Source organism: Calonectris borealis, chromosome 3 (assembly GCF_964195595.1).
Source record: "Calonectris borealis chromosome 3, bCalBor7.hap1.2, whole genome shotgun sequence".
NCBI classification, from domain to species: Eukaryota; Metazoa; Chordata; class Aves; order Procellariiformes; family Procellariidae; genus Calonectris; species Calonectris borealis.
Window position 1 is genome coordinate 74,595,306 of NC_134314.1, and position 20,157 is coordinate 74,615,462.

A 20,157-nucleotide genomic window follows, 5' to 3' on the forward strand; every position below is an offset into this window, starting at 1 on the left:
GATAATGAAATGCTTTTGGACATCCTGGACATATTGTGTGTATACACTGTGTAGGCTGTCTAACTTCCCGAGCTTCTGCTTGTGACTACATACACAGAAAGTTCTTTAAGCCATTTAAACCAGCTCTGTTTGGTCTAGAGAGAGTTTTCACCGTTGTAAGAGTTTTGACCGTTGTCTCTGACTACAGGGTGCTAGCTAGTGAGTATGAATGCACATATTTTTTTGTGTTTGATGACAATACCAGAAAAACCAGGAATTCTATGCTAATGGAAGCAAGAGCTTAGAGGAAATATTTTACCCTGTGATTGCCACTTCATTCACATACTAGTTCTACATTTTTAAATTCCAGCCAAAGGTCTAGGAACCGAGGGTCTATTGTAATCACTTCGAGCAAAGCCACTGTGGCCAAAACATATCTTAGGAAAGATAAACAAAGAGAGTAATAGGATTTTAAGGAGTATTCAACAAGCCTTGGACGACTGGTCCATGAGTTTGCTACTACAGAGAGTTACTGTGAGATTCAAAAACATGTAAGAGAATGGTGAAAGGGAAAAATACTACAGTACACAGAAAGCTTGTGAGTGCCTAGTGAACCAGGCTTTGGGAAGCCTTCCAATGCCTGCATATGAAATGTGTGGTATGCCACTATTTAATTATTATAAACTCCACAAACTGTCATCCACTTAAGGAGCTCATGTTTCTGCCAAGTTAAGTGACTTCAAAACTGATAGGTTACATTCACTGTTTCAACTCTGGTTCATTCTTGTCTGGTTCTGTTTTGATTGGAAAAAGGACAAAAGACACCGTGATTTTGGGAGAAGAATCTGAATGGAATATGAATTTTTGTTGCAAAATTTTATTCCAGTAAAACATACAAACTTTAATAGTAGTGAGTACCTTCATGAGAAGTAAAATACCAAACACTTTGTTAAAAAGAAAAATACTAGATCAATTTTTTCACTAGCATCAGGCAAATAGATAAAATGTGATATAGTTGACAAAAATACTGGAAAATAACAAACATTCTTTCTCACCTTTGCATGTAAACTTTCTTTCCCAAACTGCTAAATACAATTCAGTAGTGCTAGCAATTACTTTTTTTTCCCTAAACCTTTTCTGTGCTTTTTTTTATGTGCATTTGGGCTTTTCCTCTCTTGTTCTGCTTGCAGGACTGCTTCACGAGCTGCCAGCTCTTCTTGTTTTCTGCACTCAGCCTCTAGCAGCTTACTTCTGTATGCTTCCCGAATGCTGTGAACTCTGCCTCGTGTTTCATCTAAGGATGCCTAGCCAAAAACAAATAGCAATACCCCCCCCAACACATGAATCTTGATTTCATCTCAAGCAACTGCATCCTTCCTGTTATGTTTAACTTTGTGACTCTATAAGTACAGGGAGAGCATCTCTCCTTTTCTTTTTACGTGTATTTTTATTGATTTGTCACAGTGACACAGCTATATGTCAATCTTTTCACCATGAAGAAGAAGAGAAAGTTCATGAAAATCCTTTTTAAATTGCTGGCATAATAAGCTAATTGTGTGAAAGGAGGATAGGGCAACAGACTAGTTACCCATCTGGGTCTAGTCCCTCCTCAGTTACTGGCTTGCTTTGGTGTCTTAAACAAGTCCCTTAAAACCTAGTTTTCAGAAATGCTGAAATGGCTTAGAAGCTCTAGTCTTTTAAGAGACTAAAGGAGCCTAAATCACATTGACCTTCAACGAGACTTAGGGCAAGTGGGACTTGGACACTTCTGAAATCTTTTTCCTTTACGTTTCCATCCTGGAAAATGGGGATACCTGGATACCTTTATATAGGTCTCTGTGCTCTACAGATGAAAAAACTGTAAAAGTGCTAATCCGCACAGTATGCATATTCACAAGTAACTCTCATTTTAAATTTGTACTGTGAAACATCTTTAATGGACATACTTTCTAGAAAGAGCCGAGAAACTACTCTTAATAAAAATTTGCCCTTCTAATATATGATATATTATATATATTTATATATGATATATGATCCAAAATCATAGCAACATCTGAAAAGCTGGACATGCATTCTTATTAGGATCAATCAGTCACTGGTAGAGAACTATGGCTCCTTGCAGACTTGTAGTTAAGTAATATAAATCAGGCTGTCTGGGAACTTGTTAAGGAGATGTTTTCAAGTGATTTCTCTAAATAGGTTGGTTTGATGTAAAATTATTTTTACTGTCTCTTACCCAGTTTTAAGAGCACTGAGCAGTCACCAGCTGATTGCTAGTGGTTGTTGTATCACCACTGTGTAACAAAACATTTTGTTCCTGTTGACACTCAAGGATTAAGCCAATTTTGTTAAGATATTTGTACGAATTTCATGTGCAATGCATTGGCTGAGTTAATCCTAACAATGGATCCTATGCTAAAGCTACCGAATTTATTATTTGTAGACATGGTTTTTTAAGGATTAATAATTCCATTTTTTTGTTTGCTGGCATCATGCATATTCCAGGAAAACTGTGTTCTCTAACTTTGCTGTAAGACACATTACTCGCCCTCCTATGTAAATTATCTTGTTCTTTATTACTTTCCAAAAAGCCCTATAAAATTCTATAACCAAAAAAAATAGCCAAACCAGACATGCTTTATCCAATATGCATCTGGTCATGTATGTCAAATGCTCAATTTATTCTCACTTATAACTATCCTTTTATGGTGATATTCTTAAAATAGTGTTTTTGCAAAGAGCTGTATCAAGAAAGTACTAAGAATATCATATTAAGGCTGTTGTGTAGTATTTTTTTTTCCATAGAACTTTTGCTTTTAACCTTTGCCCAAGCGAAATCTCAAGCTTGTTCACTGTTTCTAATTATTGGTACTGAATACAAAAGTTTTGAGAATGGTTGATCAAGATATTCATACTAGCGGTGGATATCACAGTAATAGTTACTGGAAAGTAATCTTGAAAACCTACCTGCAGATTCTCGTACATTTCAAGTATATTTTGCTTCAATAAAGCTCTGGCATTTTGTTCTTTTTCTCTTTGTTCCAAAGCCAGCTCTCGAAGTTCCCGAAAATGGTTGATTTTTTCCATTTTACTTATGTCTTGCTGTTGAATGATAGACTCATTGCTTAGCGCAGACTCAGACATTGTTTTTCTGAAGGAAATACAAAGATATTTCTCTCATTTCAAATACAGTTTTGGGTGGTGTATATTTTGCTTAACACCTATATGCATATATTTGGCTTATATACTACAATGTCACCATTGTATGGTTAGATATGGTTAAGGAGGCCCTTTTCCTCTGCTTATATATAACACTGATGAGAAAGTACATTCCTGAGGCCGGGTCTTCTTATACTTGAGTGTCTATTTTAAAAATATTTGTAAAATCATGCTCATCTTTGAGCATATGAAAAACCCCTACATGTGACATTTATTTTTAATTTGCAAGAAATATCATGTTTCCTAAGTTTTTGATATTATAATTCAGCATTGAGACAAATGTAATTTTTTTTTTTTTGCCGTTGGCATAATGGCAGCTAAGTGGATAATGTATTTTTATAATTTGACTTAAATGACTAGTGTAAAAGTCAAGGAGTTGAAGACAAATGAAATGCTTACAAGACTCAAGCCTGTGAAAGATATTTTGCCATATCTTCTACTGTTTTAATATTATTCACTTCAATATAATACCAGTTTCCCTTTCAATTTAAAATTAAATTTGGGGATTTTTTCAGCATGTTCTAAGGTCTTTTGAAAATCAATGAGCTGCATAAATGCCACATTGAATACAAATGGACTTAAGCATGAACTGGGTTCTAGCTGCAGCACAGCACACATGCAGGTGCATGTATATTAGCTAGATAGGTTCCTATCAACACATGTAATAAAGAATATAGTTCTTTTGAATAAAGAATATAGTTAATATAATTATTTCAGCTATTAACTATCATTATTTACTGAACTGCATTTGTTAAATATATTATTTGAATCTTGCATCACATCCTGACAAACTTAATATGCGCTTCTTTCAGGATGACCACTGAAATAAACATATTTGCCTGCACATGCATTTTCTTCAAATTTTTATGTCACATTCTCCTTACACACAGTGCAGTGATTCAGCTCCTTTGACATGTATTATATTAAGGAAAGGACATAAATTATAAATGGATGTAGGAAAGCACAGATTTTAAAACACATCCACATCAGGAAAATCAAAGCTGAAAACTGTATCTTGATGCCATCTATACTTCTGCGTTCACTACTGAGTGATTTTCTGTACACAACATAAAGGACAGATAAAACATGGGCCAGGATTTTCACAGCAACTTTAACAAGTGTGTGACAGAATTGTAGCTTACTTCAATGACATGTGAAGGATAAAGTCTAAATTCACATCTATTATACTGCATCCAATTACAGATAGGATACAAGTGCATAAAAACACATTGCTTTTACTAATTTCTATATACGAAAATCCTTAGCCAGTCTTTCATTTTGGTGTTTCACTGGGACATAATTGTTCTTGCTGCAGTTTACCTCATGTAAGGACTAAGGTCTATAGGCTCCCATTTTTTTTGCTGCGTTTGTAAGCTTGAATCAATAGTGGCTTGTGATGCTTTCTCTCCTGTAGTAAGAGAATCTACAAGAGAACAGATTAAACTGGTTATTCAGTTATGCTAGGAGACTCCACCTAAATTCTTATATAGTTTTTTCTTCTTTTGGCTCAGCAAAACACATTTTTAAATGAGAATATGGGTTTTTTTATTTCCAACACCCATGATAGAATCAAAGATGCTGCAAAAAACCCACATATGCTAGAGTGAAGTTAATATATGTATTTTAGCTAAATCCACAGTACTCAAGGTTTGTAAATCTAAGCAAGAAAATTCAATTTAAAGTGGCGAAAGAATATAACAATGACTTCTAATTTTATTTAAAAAAACAAACAAAACAAAACCCCCAAAAAATCTGATTGTTCAGTCCTGGCTGTAGTTTAAAAAAATTATATTCCCTTTTGGGCAGAGATTTAGTTTGGGAAATACCAGTCTAAAGAAAAAACGTCCCATGACAACTTAAAATTGTCATTCTGAAGTCTTAGAATTTTTTGAACCACATGGATAGATAGGCATTCTCACAATACAATAACACATGTGGTATTAAGCATGCCACTGTGCTGAGCTGCGTGTGATTATTCCAACGGTTCCTTCTTTCAGTTCATCTGGATGTGCTGAAAATGCCTGTGAAATTTGGTGAGATTTAACGATGACTGCAGTAGTTTGTTTTCCATAAAAAACAAACTTTCTCTTATTACCCTAGTTATAGTAGTAATCAATTGAAACATTTAAAAAATATTACTGGAATTTTCTCACCAAAAATAGGGAAGAGGTTTCTGAGCATTAAAAATATTTACTGTCTATAGACAAATATACCAGCCTTCTCTGTTGGTCTAGAAGGGTGACATGGACTTCAGAAATGCCTTAGACACTGCCCATCAGAAAAGTATTCTCCAGAACATAAAAATTCTCATTAAGATACTGAACATTACAGAAATGTTCAAGCACACTATTGCCTATTGCTGCACTCTATGGAACCGAACCATAACAACTTAAAGTCATTGAGGTGTCACCTCTTTGCTTCATGAGACTTTGTATTAGACTCCAAATGCTTAGTTTAGAACAAAGCTCTTTTTGGTAGACAACCATTACTTTTGAAGTTCTTATCCAATAACTTAGAGGAAATAACATTTTTTCAAGTTCCTTTGGAATGCAAGAAGTAACTAATGATGTGTTTGTCTAAGGCATAAGGTGAGGACTACTTCTGCTTTAAGTTCTGAAACATTCCTGGGAGGATTACTTACCTGACTGGCAAAATACTAATCTTACCAAGCTATGTACTGGTCACAGGTTCTAGTTCCATGCACATGAGCCATGACCAGATATTGTCACAATCAGACTGGGTATTATGCCTTCCTTTTTGTGATGGCCTGATCTTAGCATTATTCTCAGAAGAAAAGAAACAACAAACAGCCTTGCAGCCTTGCACCCAGTTCACATTTTCATCAGAGTCCAGTAATTGCCAGGGAACACAAACGAAGAATCCATAGAAGTTGTAACCACTGAATAAAATTAGACAACACTTATGGAAGCTGCCAGGAAGCTGATGTTACTCAGTATGCACTTTTTGACACCTCACTTCCAGAGCACTGTCCATGAACAGTTTCCACGAGCATTAACATAAAGAAAATGCACATTAGAAGTATTAGTGTCTTATTGACATTCTATTTCAGCTGCTAAACAATTTTTTAATATTTCTACACTAATGACCTCTGGTACCCAACTTGGAATTGAGGGAGTAGGTATTTTCCACTGAACTTCCAAAAATTTCAGGTTAATTTAGGGTTAGAATTCTAGTACAGAAGGACTGCCTGAAGTTTGCTTAAGGGTAATTTGGCAGCCTCCAAGAGCCATGAAGCTGTATCTGTGTCTGAAAATAGAGCAATGCAACAATTAAAACAAAGAGGGGATAGAGAAGATAGAGACTAAGCATGCCATTGTGCATTTGGACACCTTTATCGGGGCTGTTCTATCCATTTACTACCAGTATTTAATGCAGAAGTCTTTTCTAAGGAGCTGAACATGATGAATGATGAATATGATGAACCAAAGACATGCTTGACAGAAAGTTATACCCTTACCTCTTTCTCCTGAACTAGGTGTTAAACTAGCAGTCTCAGTCCCAGCTATGGGCTCCTCTGAATCTCTCACAGCATACTTATTAATAAACCGCATGCGCTCCTGAAAAGCCTAGAGATCAAAGTTTTAATCCAGATAAGAAAACTTCTACTGCGTACTTCAAATCCCAAAGAATTTTCAAAAGTAGGAAACTATAAGTGGTCAATAAGACAGGAAGTCTTCAAATCCAGTGCATGTGAGATATGCTGCTACTTCGTATTACTGGTGAGTATATTTCACTTGTTTGATCTATGAAAACATCACCTCTACAACAGGAATACCATTAGTGAGTCACTGGGGAGAAAAAAAGATAAACATAAGAGGACTACATTTCATGTCAGAGTCATATTCAAGCCATCTTTCCAATAGATTTTTTTTTTTAATAATAACCTGTCAACATTAAACATCCAATTTTTCTAGTAATATTTTGGAACCTTTATTTATTTAGTTTTAATGTGTTGTGTAGAGGAGAAATAAATTAGCATTAGTACTTAAAATTCATCTTTAATTTCTATCAAGTGTGTCTTGAGTATACAAATAAGAATCCCTAAGTAAACCTTTGTGAGATGGTAGTTCAGTAAAATGAAAAGTAGGCAGTACACTTTGAATGGTTTCACTCCACTCAATGCATACTGGCTATATTTAGTACATATCCCAAATGAGAAAACAATGCTGTCAATAACAAACCTAACACCAGAGTGCAGTATGCAACTCTGCCTGGGGCTGGAACCAAAAAAGATGCTAGGGTTCCCATTGAATCAGTCCTGAGACTTTGAATACTTACACTAAAGATCATCATGCAATGAAATACTGGAAAATCACTGATCTCTGGGCAGTCTAATAGTCTTTGGATTTTAAAAAACAACAACTCTGAAAAGCAAGGTTCCCTCATAGCTGAATGTATGGTCTGTTGTGGTTTAACCTGGCAGGCTGCCAAATACCACGCAGCTGCGCGCTCACTCCCCCCGCCCTGCAGTGGGACGGGGAGAGAATCGGGAGGGTAAGAGTGAGAAAAACTCATGGGTTGAAATAAAGACAGTTTAATACAACGAAAAGGGAAAAAATAATGATAGAATATACAAAATGAGTGATGCACAATGCAATTGCTCACCACCCGCGCTGACCGATAACCAAGTAGCGATCGCTACGTCCTGGATCACGCCTATCATTCATATACTGAGCATGACGTCACATGGTATGGAATACCCCGTTGGCCAGCTGGACCATCTGTCCTGGCTGTGCTCCCTCCCAGCCTCTGCTTGGTAACATGGGAGCTGTCCTTGACAGGGTACTTAGCAACAACTGAAAACATCAGTGTGTTATCAACATTCTTCTCATGCTAAATCCAAAACACAGCACCAGGAAGAAATTTAACTCTATCCCAGCTGAAACCAGGATACAGTCCAACACCACACACCATCTCTCCTGCCCTGAAAGACTATTATGACAGATGGTGCCCAAAGTCGTGGACTAAATGAACTCAATGGACATTTTAGAGGGATGCCCATAGACTAAGGGAATGATATCTCTGTGTGTGTATATATATATAAAGACAAGAAAGGTGGTGGTGATTAATTGGAATGTACTGGAAAAAATGTGAGACTTAGGCATGACGTAAATAGTATAGAATAAGGGGTGGATCTTTGGATTTAAAAAAAACCAACCAAACAAAAACAACTCTGAAAAGCAAGGTTCCCTCATAGCTGAATGTATGGTCAGAATACATTCAGCTACTGCACCTCCTTAGGGAAATATCACTTCCTCCTAGGAGCTCCTTATAGCCTGGTGATTTAGACTTTCTCCTGAGAAATGGGAGCCATGGGTGCAAACCCTTTCAGATGCAGTTACCTTTGATGCCAAAAACAGGCATCACCACTTCTGCCTGTCTTTTCAGAAGGTGACTTTGGCTCACTGGGCTTTCTCTTAAGGGCTCAGATTGCCAGAATGGACAAAGAAGCCAAAAGTCAGCCTAAAGTCAGGCACCTAACTCCCAGGGTCAGAGGGAGTTGGGGCAGGGTGATCAGGAAGAAAGGAGAAGGGAAGCTACTTAGTCTGGAAAGCAGGCCCCCAATTTAGACCTTTTTTTAGCGTATTACATGCAGTTGCTGCAATTTTCTTAACGACAGCTGTTTTAGAAAAATGTCACAGACCTAAGGGGCTTTTAAAATGGAACCCTTTATCTGTAATTCAGTTGATTTTCTGATCAAAAAAGGCAATGGTGATAGAACCAGCATCCTGAAGAGACTCTTTACACATCAAAGGGGATTCATTTCCAGCTGATCTTTAGGAGGCCGTACTTGCATTTTCAGTCTCAGCACAGCCAATCAAAGCTGCAGACTAATGCATCTCTCCTTAGATCAGAATTTAATAAAGTAGTGTCAGGAAAAATTTTGAGCTTTGGATACACTGAAGAGAACTGAGAAAACCTGACAGTGTAACTGGGAAGACCCATGTCTGAGATTCATTTCTAAGAAGTAATATAAAAAAGGCAAAATGCTTCTGAGCTGGGGTTTCTGGCCAAGTATCCCTCAATGGTCAATGGTGGTGGTGATAGGGGATCACTGTCAGGTAAGTTTAAAGACTGCATTTTGTTCTTTTATTTTTCTTTTTTTTGGTAATGATGCTTCCAATTCTGGATCAGCGGTGTAACTTTTTGCTTTGCTAGAAAGAACTTGTATTATTTTTCCATCTTAAGCACACATCATGTCAAAACAGCCCAGCTGCAGCCGACATCTGAATTAGTATTGCTTCTCCAAAACAGTGAATTCCTACAGAGCAGCATGTACAGGCTCGTGGGTAACCTGCAACCCAGAATGAATTTGGGAATCCTGGCTACAGGGGACAACTTGAGTGATGATATGGCCAGGTGCCAGTTCTTCAAGAGAAATCTTTTTGGCATGTTTATAACAGTGTATTTCTCGCTAGAATCTGTTCATGCTAAACATTAAACTTGTCACAAGTAGCAGCTTTGCAATTGTGTAGAGGTTGTGGGCTTTCTAAGGAGAAACTTTCCTCTGTTTTGTAAAGTAGCATCTAAAGTCTCAGTGATCTACAGAAGTCTAAAGTAGATGGTCTGGATTCCTGCCCAGAATTCATGCACATAATCACTCGATTCTTTAAGCTGTGTAAAATTTCCTGTCTTCCACAGGGTGGTGAAGAGGACAGCCATATGAAGTCAGGTCTCAGTTGTGACAACTGCTCTACCATCACAGCAGCTCCTGGAACTTGTGAAGAAACATCACTGCAAAGATTGCAGTCTGATACTACCTTGATAGCTCTTCCTGGCTCTGCAGACTCCCATGCTTGTTTCATGGCTTTGATCTCGTCTGCTCGCTGGGTGTCTTTCTTCACCTCTAGAATGTCTGCCTCTTTCTGTTCACTAACTAGACGTAAAGTCCAGTATGGTTTGTTTGAAGCAGCTTGCTGAAAGTGAAGTATCATAAACATAATGTATTCATTGGTATACATCTACTACCACTATTTAGGATGAAGTTATGTTTCTGTATCCTGGTGATTTTCCTGACTGATACACATTATACATTGATAGACTTCGACATGCATTACTACACAAACAGTGGCTGCCAAAGGAAAGGAAAATTACTTTGCAATGTCTAGAAGCTCTTTGAGGTATTTTGTTTACATGCTTCCCCCCACTCCCATACAGCATGCTCCACACTCCCAGTTCTTCTGAACAGTCTGTCTGAACAAGAGTATTTTGTAGCGATTTTTCATGCAATTGTCTTATCTCCCTGCCAAGCTTTTTTCCTTTCCTTCCCTCCTTTCATTTCCTTCCTTCCCCAACCGTTTTTACTAGAAGTCTTATCACATTTAATTAGGTTTTTTGTATAGAAATACATCTTGCTCTGTCTTATGAGGCATCAGGTTCCTTCCAATCACTTCCCAAAACCACCTTAACGCATGGCTTCTCCAGAACCGTAGGGTACAAGTAGTGGCTGAAATGTAGGAGACTATTCTGCTATCTGACCGATGAATGAGATATTGTGCTGCATATATTTCTGGAAACCGTACCGTCTGCAGAAACTTTAAGCCCAAGATTTAGAAGTAGAGATAGGAGTTCAGCTTTTATTTGAGACTAAAGGTGGGCATCTTCTTTATCTGCAAGCAGTCCCATCTCGAAACTTGCATCAGTTTTAGTGTTAGACTGAAGAACTGCCAAGAACCATCATCCCAGCACCCCTAGTGTACCCCATCATTGGACCTGAAGGCAGAAATCTAACACAGCCTGAAGCTGCATTGCATTTCTGTGGCCAACAATCTCAACTGCAGCCGCTCAGACTGCTCTGAAAGAAGGGTTAAGGCATTATTCCGGAACTCTGCATAATTAGGTGTGGATATGAATCATAAGGAAGTTTGCTGTGCAGCAGGTTTAGTCAACAAAACAATTCAGTAGAGATTTCTTCATGAAAAACTCTATGGAGGTGCCCTCCCCTTGAATTACCTGCCATGAGGCAGCAAAATTCTCAGCAAAAGCAATACCATTAAACGAGGAGCTGTCAGTTTCTTCTTTGCTTTCCATTAATCTGTTTGCAACCCATAAAGTCAATTATTCCTTTTAAGGCATACAGGCTGGCAGTAGCTGTTTGGTCATCCACAGAACACTCAGAGTATCCCACCACGGATGAGAAGAATTGCAAGTAGGCAAGTAGGTACCAATTTTTCTGCCATTGTATGTCTGCAATCTAGTGACAATTGTGATATATGAGACAGGAACTAACTATAGGGGAAAGACCTACCTCATCTCCCTGGGAACCCATGAAAACCACTGCAATGAGGGACTAATGGGACATGAATATGGTGAATTCATGGAGTTTAATAAACCTTCAGCAGAGACAGAAACTAGACCAACAAGAGGAACAACCAGTAGTTGCTTTATACATAAACAAGGAAATGAGCACATTACATCTCTAAATGCAGGATGCATGTCTTTTACATGTGTAATTCAATCTCTCAGGCATAAAGCTAAAAAGGTGGCAAAGCAGGGCATAGAGAAATGCAAGGAATACACTAGAAGTGTTAGTAATACTGATCCACAGACCTGAAAATATCTTTACGCTCAGTACAATGATGGCACATTCAACAAATCCAGTTTTTGGCTTTGTTCTCACCTGAGATTCAGGTCGAGATGCCAGAGATACAAGTGATCCTCTTTCTTTATTGGACTTTTCTTTTTCTGTCTTCTCAGATGCTTTATCTTTTGATTTTCTGGTTGGTTTAGGAATACTTGCAGACTTTTGTCCTTCAAAATAATTGAGCATTGGGGGAAAGCTCTGCTCCTCATGCTTTTCCCTATGTACTATCAAGGGTGGAATAACAGCACAAAACAGCCATACAGAAAGACAAAGAAAAGTCAGTTAATTAATTAACACTTTCAAGTACTACACTAACATTTATTGTTGGACCAAGAAAGAATTTGGGGACAAAACGACTTTTAAAAACAGACTTACAAGGTGGACATATTGTGACAGCCTTATCTGTCCTAAATAGCACTTTACCCAGGGCTTTACCCTGCACATCAGTCACTGCATTGTTGCTTTGTGTATGGGTCAGTCCAAAGATTGCAATGTACAGAATCACAGTCTGACTCTTACTTCTGTTATATAGTCTCATACAATCTCTGTCAGTGTTACGCACCAGGCAGGTGAGAAACTCAAAGTAGGTAAAGTCAGTGTTCTCACTGTCTCATATCCTTATACGCCTGAAAGTGTGAAGAGCAGAAGGGAAGATAGGCCCCACCAAAAATACAAGGAAGTTAAAGCAAAGAAACATATTTGAGATTTGTCTCATATTTAAGAAATTCAAAATTATCATTCTCAGAACTATCTGAGAACATTTTGGATTAATTATTTTATTAGTACATGTGTATGCTATATGTATGCTATACGTTTGAATTAAAGATACTGAGAATTGACACTTGTAACGCTTATTCTGCACTGTCTTAGCTGGTGGGAGCTGTTAACAAGACTTTTTGCATGTCATATTCTTGTTAAAATAAATAAATAAATAAATAAATAAATAAATAAATAAATAAATAAATAAAGCCTGTAATAGCATATAGCTTTAATAGCATAAGGAACACGTCAATTGAAACAAGGGACCCACAACACTATGAGAAAGATTAAATATCTGAGTCTGAAATCTCCATTTCCTTCCACCTTCATACTGCTTGAAACATTAGAACAAATGCTGAAAACCTAGATTTAGTCAATACAATAAAACAGGTGATTTCTCTTAGAGAAAGAGGAAATGAGTGACTGTTTTGCAATCTGTCAATAATAACAAGGTACCTTTCACTTAATGCTATGCTTTTCTAATGTCTTTCCACTGAAGACAAATCACTGTGCTGCATGATTTGATCCAAAGTCCACTGAAGATATTCTACTGGCTTTAATGAGCTTTGGATCAGACCTGCATGGTGGAGGTTATATGGATATATAAAATTGTAAATATTAGATATATAGAAACATATTTATAATACACATATAACTACACATACAAATATATATTATAAGATATCTGTGTATTACATCATACATTATACATGTGTTTATGTATAAATTGTATTATTCTTATCTCCTCATGCTACTTAACTAATGTACAATGGCACCGAAGTGATAAGCTTAAATTGATTCAGTGCTACCAAAGCATACATTAAAGAATGAAAGCAAAAATTAAAGCAGTCTCCACAAATATTGAAGATACTAAAACAACTCCAGAGGAAATGCACATATAAAATAAATAGTGTTGACATTATTTGAAGTTATAATATCGTTACATAAATGGCTTTCCATTTAATTTCACATTATCATAACATATTAGCACCATAAATCAGGCTGGTGTACATGCATTATTCAGTGAATTATTAATTTTTAAAGATAAATTATTTATTGTTTATACAAACACTCAAGAGACATTCAGTGTCATTAGCTAAATGATATCATACAAAAACTTTTTATGTCATGGGATACCACAAGCTTTGTCTGGCTTATATAAATATTTTACAACTTTGAATCTTACGATTTTGATGCTCTGGACTTATTGTATACACTGAGAAGTTAGTAAATAGCAAACAAGCATAGGAAATGACAGGGCTAAAATGAGGTATCCTGCTTTAAGTCCAGATATGAAGGCTTAGGGCAGGATTCAGTTGAGCTCTCTTAGCTAACAATACACTGCACTGTCCAGGTTCCCCCAGCCCTCCTCCCTCCCTCAGCAGAGCAGGCAGTCTCCCTGGTTTTGGGATCATCCTCCAGATATTCCTGGAGGGGGCACTGGCTGCAGTTTGGCATTATAGCATGCAGCCCACTCTGACTCTAAGGGAGATGTGAGTAGTTCCTCGAGGCTCTTCCAAGGCCAAAGCCAGAAAAATGCTTTGTATGGGATGTGATAAGAAGAAAGGCAGAGAGATGATGCAGAAAGTAAAAGGCCATTCCAGCTCACAGTTTATGCATCAATCATTACAAACTCTCAGTGGCAGTTGTTGTATATGTATGGCACCAAGAAAAGCTTGGCCATCACACCAAGTGACAGTGATGACTGATAGCAACTCTTAAAATTAGCTTCTTTACCACCTTTCAAATATACCTGAAAGGAGGTTGTAGCGAGGTGGGTGTTGGTCTCTTCTCCCAAGTAATTGGCGATAGGACAAGAGGAAATGGCCTCAAGTTGCACCAGGGGAGGTTTAGACTGGACATTAGGAGAAATTTCTTTACTGAAAGAGTGGTCAGGCCTTGGAACAGGCTGCCCAGGGAAGTGGTTGAGTCACCATCCCTGGAAGTGTTTAAAAGACGTGTAGATGTGGTGCTTAGGGACATGGTTTAGTGGGCATGGTGGTGTGGGGTTGACAGTTGGACTCGATGATCTTAGAGGTCTTTTCCAACCGTAATGATTCTATGATTCTATGATTTACTCAGAGATTCATTTAGCCTAATGCCAGAAGGGACCATAGTGATCATCCAGTCTGATGTCCTGGCTATGACAAGCTAAATACACCAAATGATTTCTATCTCAAACTCATAACTTCAGATTGAGATACAACAATTCTTTTTTTTAGGCAAGATAGACAGCTACTCCTGATTTACAAAATTCAAATTACAGAGAATGTATTTTATTCATAGGTAAAATACAGAAGAGTCTTTTGATGTTTTCTTTGAGAAGACATCATGCTCCCACTATCTGAAATAGGCTCTAAGCATTTAGTGGAATTACCCAGCAGTTGGCAGAAATGACTGTCACTTGCCCCATGACAGACTTTCAGATTCGGTTAGGAAATGACTGAGAAGTTCAGATGTTGCTTTTCCTGTCTCTGACTGGATCCTCAGAAGCATTCTCAACAGATAGCAACGTCAAAAATCTTTCCAAAGTTGGGCTCATCCAGACACTAAAGTTGCAGTAAAAATACACCAGGATAGAAGCAAACCACTGATACGGTTGCAGTAGCAGGGTGGGGTTAGAGCGTGGTTTAGAGGTCTACAGGTCTTTAAACCATCATGCGTCCTCAGTGACCTATTTTCACTGAACACCAGGCAAATGATTAATCACTATGGACAGGCAAGGTGGGAAAGAGATAAAGAGAGGGAGAACTGAACATCCTGTTAAGCATCTCATGAAATCCTGCCCTTGGCACGAGCCAGCAAGTTCTCCTGCAAGAAGAGAAAACTTGTGGGAGAAACTTTCCCAGCTCTGGAGAAAAAAAGGAATATTCCAAAGGATATTGCCTCTTCTGCCTTTTCAAACCTACCTCTACTATCTGGGTTGGGTAGCCTACTTCCCCTGCTCTCCCAGTTGGATAGACAGCCTTTTCTCATCAACAGCTAATACTCTTGAGTTAACTTAAGGCAATATATAAAATAAAAGCTGCAGTCAGCATTCAGTGCACACTGATGATTCAACTCTGGGTTGTGACAGTTGCACAATAAAACTTCTGATCTTACTACAAGAAAAGTAAAACCAAAGAACCCAAAAAGGCAATAGCTGAAAATCATATATACAAAACGAATCTTAAAATAATTTTGTTCGCACAGTTAAGCAACTTAAAATAGTATTAGCAGTTGCAAGACTACCTGCTAATTTTTCCCCTTTTACATGAGAATTATGACCCAGACCTTACTTTTTTTTATTATTTTTCCATTGAAGTCTTGCCCCCGTAACAGTTCCCAATGGAAGGAAAAAAAGAAAAAAAAAAGAGAGAAAAGAATGAAGACTGTACAAATAATAAACTATGTGGCACTTTTCTAATTTCTGTGTACTTGGGTTTTCCTGGTTAATGCCTTTTTAATGTTTTGTTTGTGCAATGTGCTCTTTAATAAAACATTTAATGAGATTTCATATATAATAAATACGACTAAATATTAGTCATGAAATAATTTTTCCTAACACAGTTCTTTTTACAAGTACTGCCAAACTGCACTATTAAGATTTTGAAGAAAAAAAAGAATAACAAACATCAACAAATACAAAATACAAAATTATCATAGCATCCATATGCCGGTGAACTTACTTTCTTAAAAAATGTTCTTAATAAACGTTTATAATATCAGTGAATATCAATAGTGTAATAGTATGGGTCTTCATTTAAAGGGAGACTAGTTTAAAAGACTTCAGTAAATGCTAATACAAAGCTGAAATATGCTTTTGCCATGATAAATTGGCTTTAATATAAAACTAACTCCAGATGGCACTGTTGTCTTACATGAAAAAGTGATACCTGAAATGGTGAAAATTTGTTGCAGGAATTTTCCACCTGGCTTACTGCAGCTTTCTTAAAAATCACATGGTGAGATGATGCCTTTTTGGTTACACACCAACATTGCTATTATATGAATTGTGTGTTTCACAACTGGTGCTGGCAGCTTTAAATGAATGGTAAAGCTCGGTTTTCAAATTGCTTTAAGACTAGTTCACAATCAGAAAAAGATTCAAAGATTAAATGTTTTTTTTCCAAAATACTCACCTATAGTAAGCACTCCAGATAAATATTGCTGTTAATAGGGGTACATAAAATAAACGCTAAGTAGTAAATACAGTAAGTGTTGGTGTTTAAACTTTATGATATAAGTTGTTTTTAAACTCTGTTGGTGGCCTGGGCAATCTGTTGGTATCCGTGTATAAAGAGAAACACCAGTTAATGTGAAATGGATTTGGATTACTTTGAAAGGCAGCAATTATGAGAGGACACAGAAATCACAACATTTAAAAAGAATCCTAAGAGAAAAGTGCTCGTTATCACTGACTGTGGCTTGAGTATGATTGACTGCAAATGAGCCAAAGCATCAGTTAACATGGAGAAGGGAAGCTATGAACTGGAATACTGCTACCTTGAACTAAACATGAGAATACTCATGACATAGACAAGCTTCAGTAATAACAGCTGAGAACTGTTAGAAGAAACAGTTAGATTAAGAAAGAAGAAATTTAGAGATTAAGTGACCTCCTTTGACCTGAAGTTTTAGAGACGATGGTGACAGCTGTATGAAAGCATACACACCAGTAACATGACTGGTGGGTTAAGTGCAAGCTGTTACTATGTAGCCGATTCAGAAGGATAAGACAATGTAATAGGATGTCTACTGTAAGAAGCAGTCTATCATTAAAGGTAAAAAAAGGACAAAAAATGGAGTCATCTAAGAAGAAAATATGATTTTGTGAAGAACGCAACAAACTAAAAGCGGGTGAAATCACATGTATATATGTAGTGTGTATGTGTGTTCTGTGTGCATGTGCCTTCTGGGACTACATCTTCAGCCTCGCTATGGTTGGACCTGGGGATGTGGAGTGGTAGCAGCCTCACCTCTCTGAGGCTGTTGGATCCAGCATGATAAATTTTCCTCTAACATAATTAAGATCCAAATCGATCTGTATCATCCCCAGTGGTAAAAGAAGAAGCAAATATGAGACATTTATCTAGTTTCTAGGATACTGACTAGTATTGTAACTGCTTTTAATGTGCTGGGTTTTTTTTCTGTCCCTTAACAAGAAATGCTAAGAGAATCTGGAAAAAAAATAAAAGCTTCTGTTCCCTTTCTCTGTCCCCTTCCGGGCTTGAATACACAGCCTGCTCCTAAACAACTCCCTAAATGGGCAGAATTAATGCACGGCATTGTTAACTACAGTCCTGAAATGGGCTGGGATGATGCAGCAGCTGAAAAACAACACCTAAAGCCCCAGGGAGGAGAGCATAAGGTGAGACCTGTAAAACAGGGAACAGAAACTAAATCAAAGGGAAATAAATCTAAAAACCTGCAAACAGAATCTCGAGAACGGAGAACAGAGTTATGGACAAAAGCATTAGCCCTAGGCATTCCCAGAGCTGCGATGCAAGGTCAGCCTACTAGCATTATCTTGAGTCTGGTCGAAGCATTCCAGAAGCGTGATACCGGTGAAGGGGGGGAGCGTATTTCGACTCTGCCGGTGCCAGTTCCCAGAAAGGGAGATAATCCCTTCCTCCCCCTTAGGGAGGAATTGCAGGACATGAAGTCAAAAAACGAGTAATGCCTGGAGGGAAGTTGGGTCTGCCCGTCCGGAAAGTGGAGGCTTATCAGTGGATAAGTGATGACGGCCCGTATATTTTTATTCCAGTTGGTCCTCAAGGACAATTGGTGGGTTTTAATAGATACGGGAGCACAAATTTCAGTACTAACACAACAAGATGCCGAGAAGCTGGGAGTGTGATCCGGATGGCAAAGAGTTAAGATTACTAGTGTAAATGGAGCAAGTATTTTGTGCCAAACTGCCAAGGTCAATTCATGACTCCCGGGTGAGAAGCACATGTCGACTACTTGCTTTGCAATTAAAGATCATCATGAAAATATTTTAGATTTTGATGTTTTAAACGGATGAACTTGGCACCTGCCGAATGGCAGTGTGTGATCCTTCAGCTCAAACACTGGTTCCAACCCCGGTAGAAATAGGGAGGCTACAATGGGTGCCCTCCCTGAGTCAAAAATCACTAACGTACTGCAATACCTGATTTCTGCTGCAGCACGAAATGGAATTTCTGAAGTCATAGCTGATTTGGAGAAACGACAAATTATCTCCAGAACCCACTTCCCATATAACTCACCTGTCTGGCCAGACTGGAAACAAGACAGGAGGTGGCATTTAACAATTGATTATCGGTGCCTAAATGCTAATACAGCCCCACTAACAGCTGCTGTACCAAACATTGCAAATTTAACAGCTACTTTGCAAGCAGCTGCACACCCATGGATGGCGGCAGTAGATGTAAAAGATATGTCCTTTATCGTTCCCTTAAAGGAGAAGGATAAAGAGAATTTTGCTTTCACTTGGGAGGGAATACAATATACCTTTAACAGACTCCCACAGGGTATAAACATTCACCAACAATTGCTTATGTCGCACTTGCTGAACTTTTACAGACGGTCTCGCTCCCTCAAGATGTGAAACTGTACCAATATATAGATGATATTCTGATTGGAGGAACTTCCCCTGAGAAGGTGGGGGAAGCGGCAGCAGCAGTATGGCAAGCACTAAATAAAGCAGAAATTGAAATTCCACCCGGAAAAATGTTAGAGACCAAGTAAAGAAGTAAAATTTTTAGGTATTTGGTGAATAGCAGGCAGTACAGAGATTCCTCCAGATACCTTAAGAAAAATTGAAGAGCTGCAAATGCCCCAGTCAAGGAAGGAGTTACAACAACTAATGGGAACTTTAGGATATTGGAGGAAGCATGTACCTGGATTTTCTATCATTTCCTGTCCATTATACTCACTCTTACGGAAAGGCAAACCCTGGGAGTGGAAGTTAGAACATAAAGAAGCAGCCAAAACTCTAACTGAAGAATTAAAAACATATTAGTCATTGGGACCAGTACACCCCCGTGACCCTATTACAGCCAAATGGGGTTTCGCCAAACACGCTGCTTACTGTAACCTGTTCCAAACTGGCCCCAATGGGCCAAAAAGACCTTTATTGTTTAGCTCAACCGCATTTAAAGAAACAGAACAACGATACTCTGAATGGGAAAAGGGACTTTTATCTTTAGTCCGAGCAGTTAAACAAGTTGAGAAAATACATCAGGGACAACCTGTGCAAAGCTGAGGACCATTTAATTTACTAGAAGCAATCCCGAAGGGGACTGCTCCCCCAGAAGGAGTTGCACAAAAACCAACTATCAGAAAAGGTATGCCTACCTAACAGGAGTTGCAGAAAATATGCAATTAACTGAAGGACCCATTAAGGTTTCCAAATTGCAGATGTCCATAAACACAGACCCTTTAGCATTACAACAACCTTTTAAACCTTCACCAATTCTGAATGCACCGCCCCTCACAGAGGGTACACCAACAGAAAACATTTGGTGTATGGATGCCTCAGCAAAAAGGATAAATAGTAAAGGCCGTTGCATTAAATATTACCAGTGGCAAACAAGTAATAGAAGAAGGTGAAGGCAGTGCACAAGTAAGAG

General features: G+C 38.1%; 1 protein-coding gene across 1 annotated transcript in view; it reads right to left on the bottom strand.

Moving 5' to 3' along the window:
* Nucleotides 1-813: 813 nt before the first annotated feature.
* The window catches only part of ADGB (androglobin), a 123,226-nt gene continuing 103,882 nt past the window's right edge, over nucleotides 814-20,157 (bottom strand). Inside the window, exons 30-35 of the mRNA XM_075146211.1 lie at nucleotides 11,840-12,027; nucleotides 9,981-10,136; nucleotides 6,677-6,785; nucleotides 4,519-4,621; nucleotides 2,947-3,130; nucleotides 814-1,283 (exon numbers count right to left, since the gene is read on the bottom strand). Coding sequence (XP_075002312.1) covers nucleotides 1,092-1,283; nucleotides 2,947-3,130; nucleotides 4,519-4,621; nucleotides 6,677-6,785; nucleotides 9,981-10,136; nucleotides 11,840-12,027 — 932 coding nt within the window. The 3' untranslated portion in view covers nucleotides 814-1,091. The remainder of the gene's footprint in view (nucleotides 1,284-2,946; nucleotides 3,131-4,518; nucleotides 4,622-6,676; nucleotides 6,786-9,980; nucleotides 10,137-11,839; nucleotides 12,028-20,157) is intronic.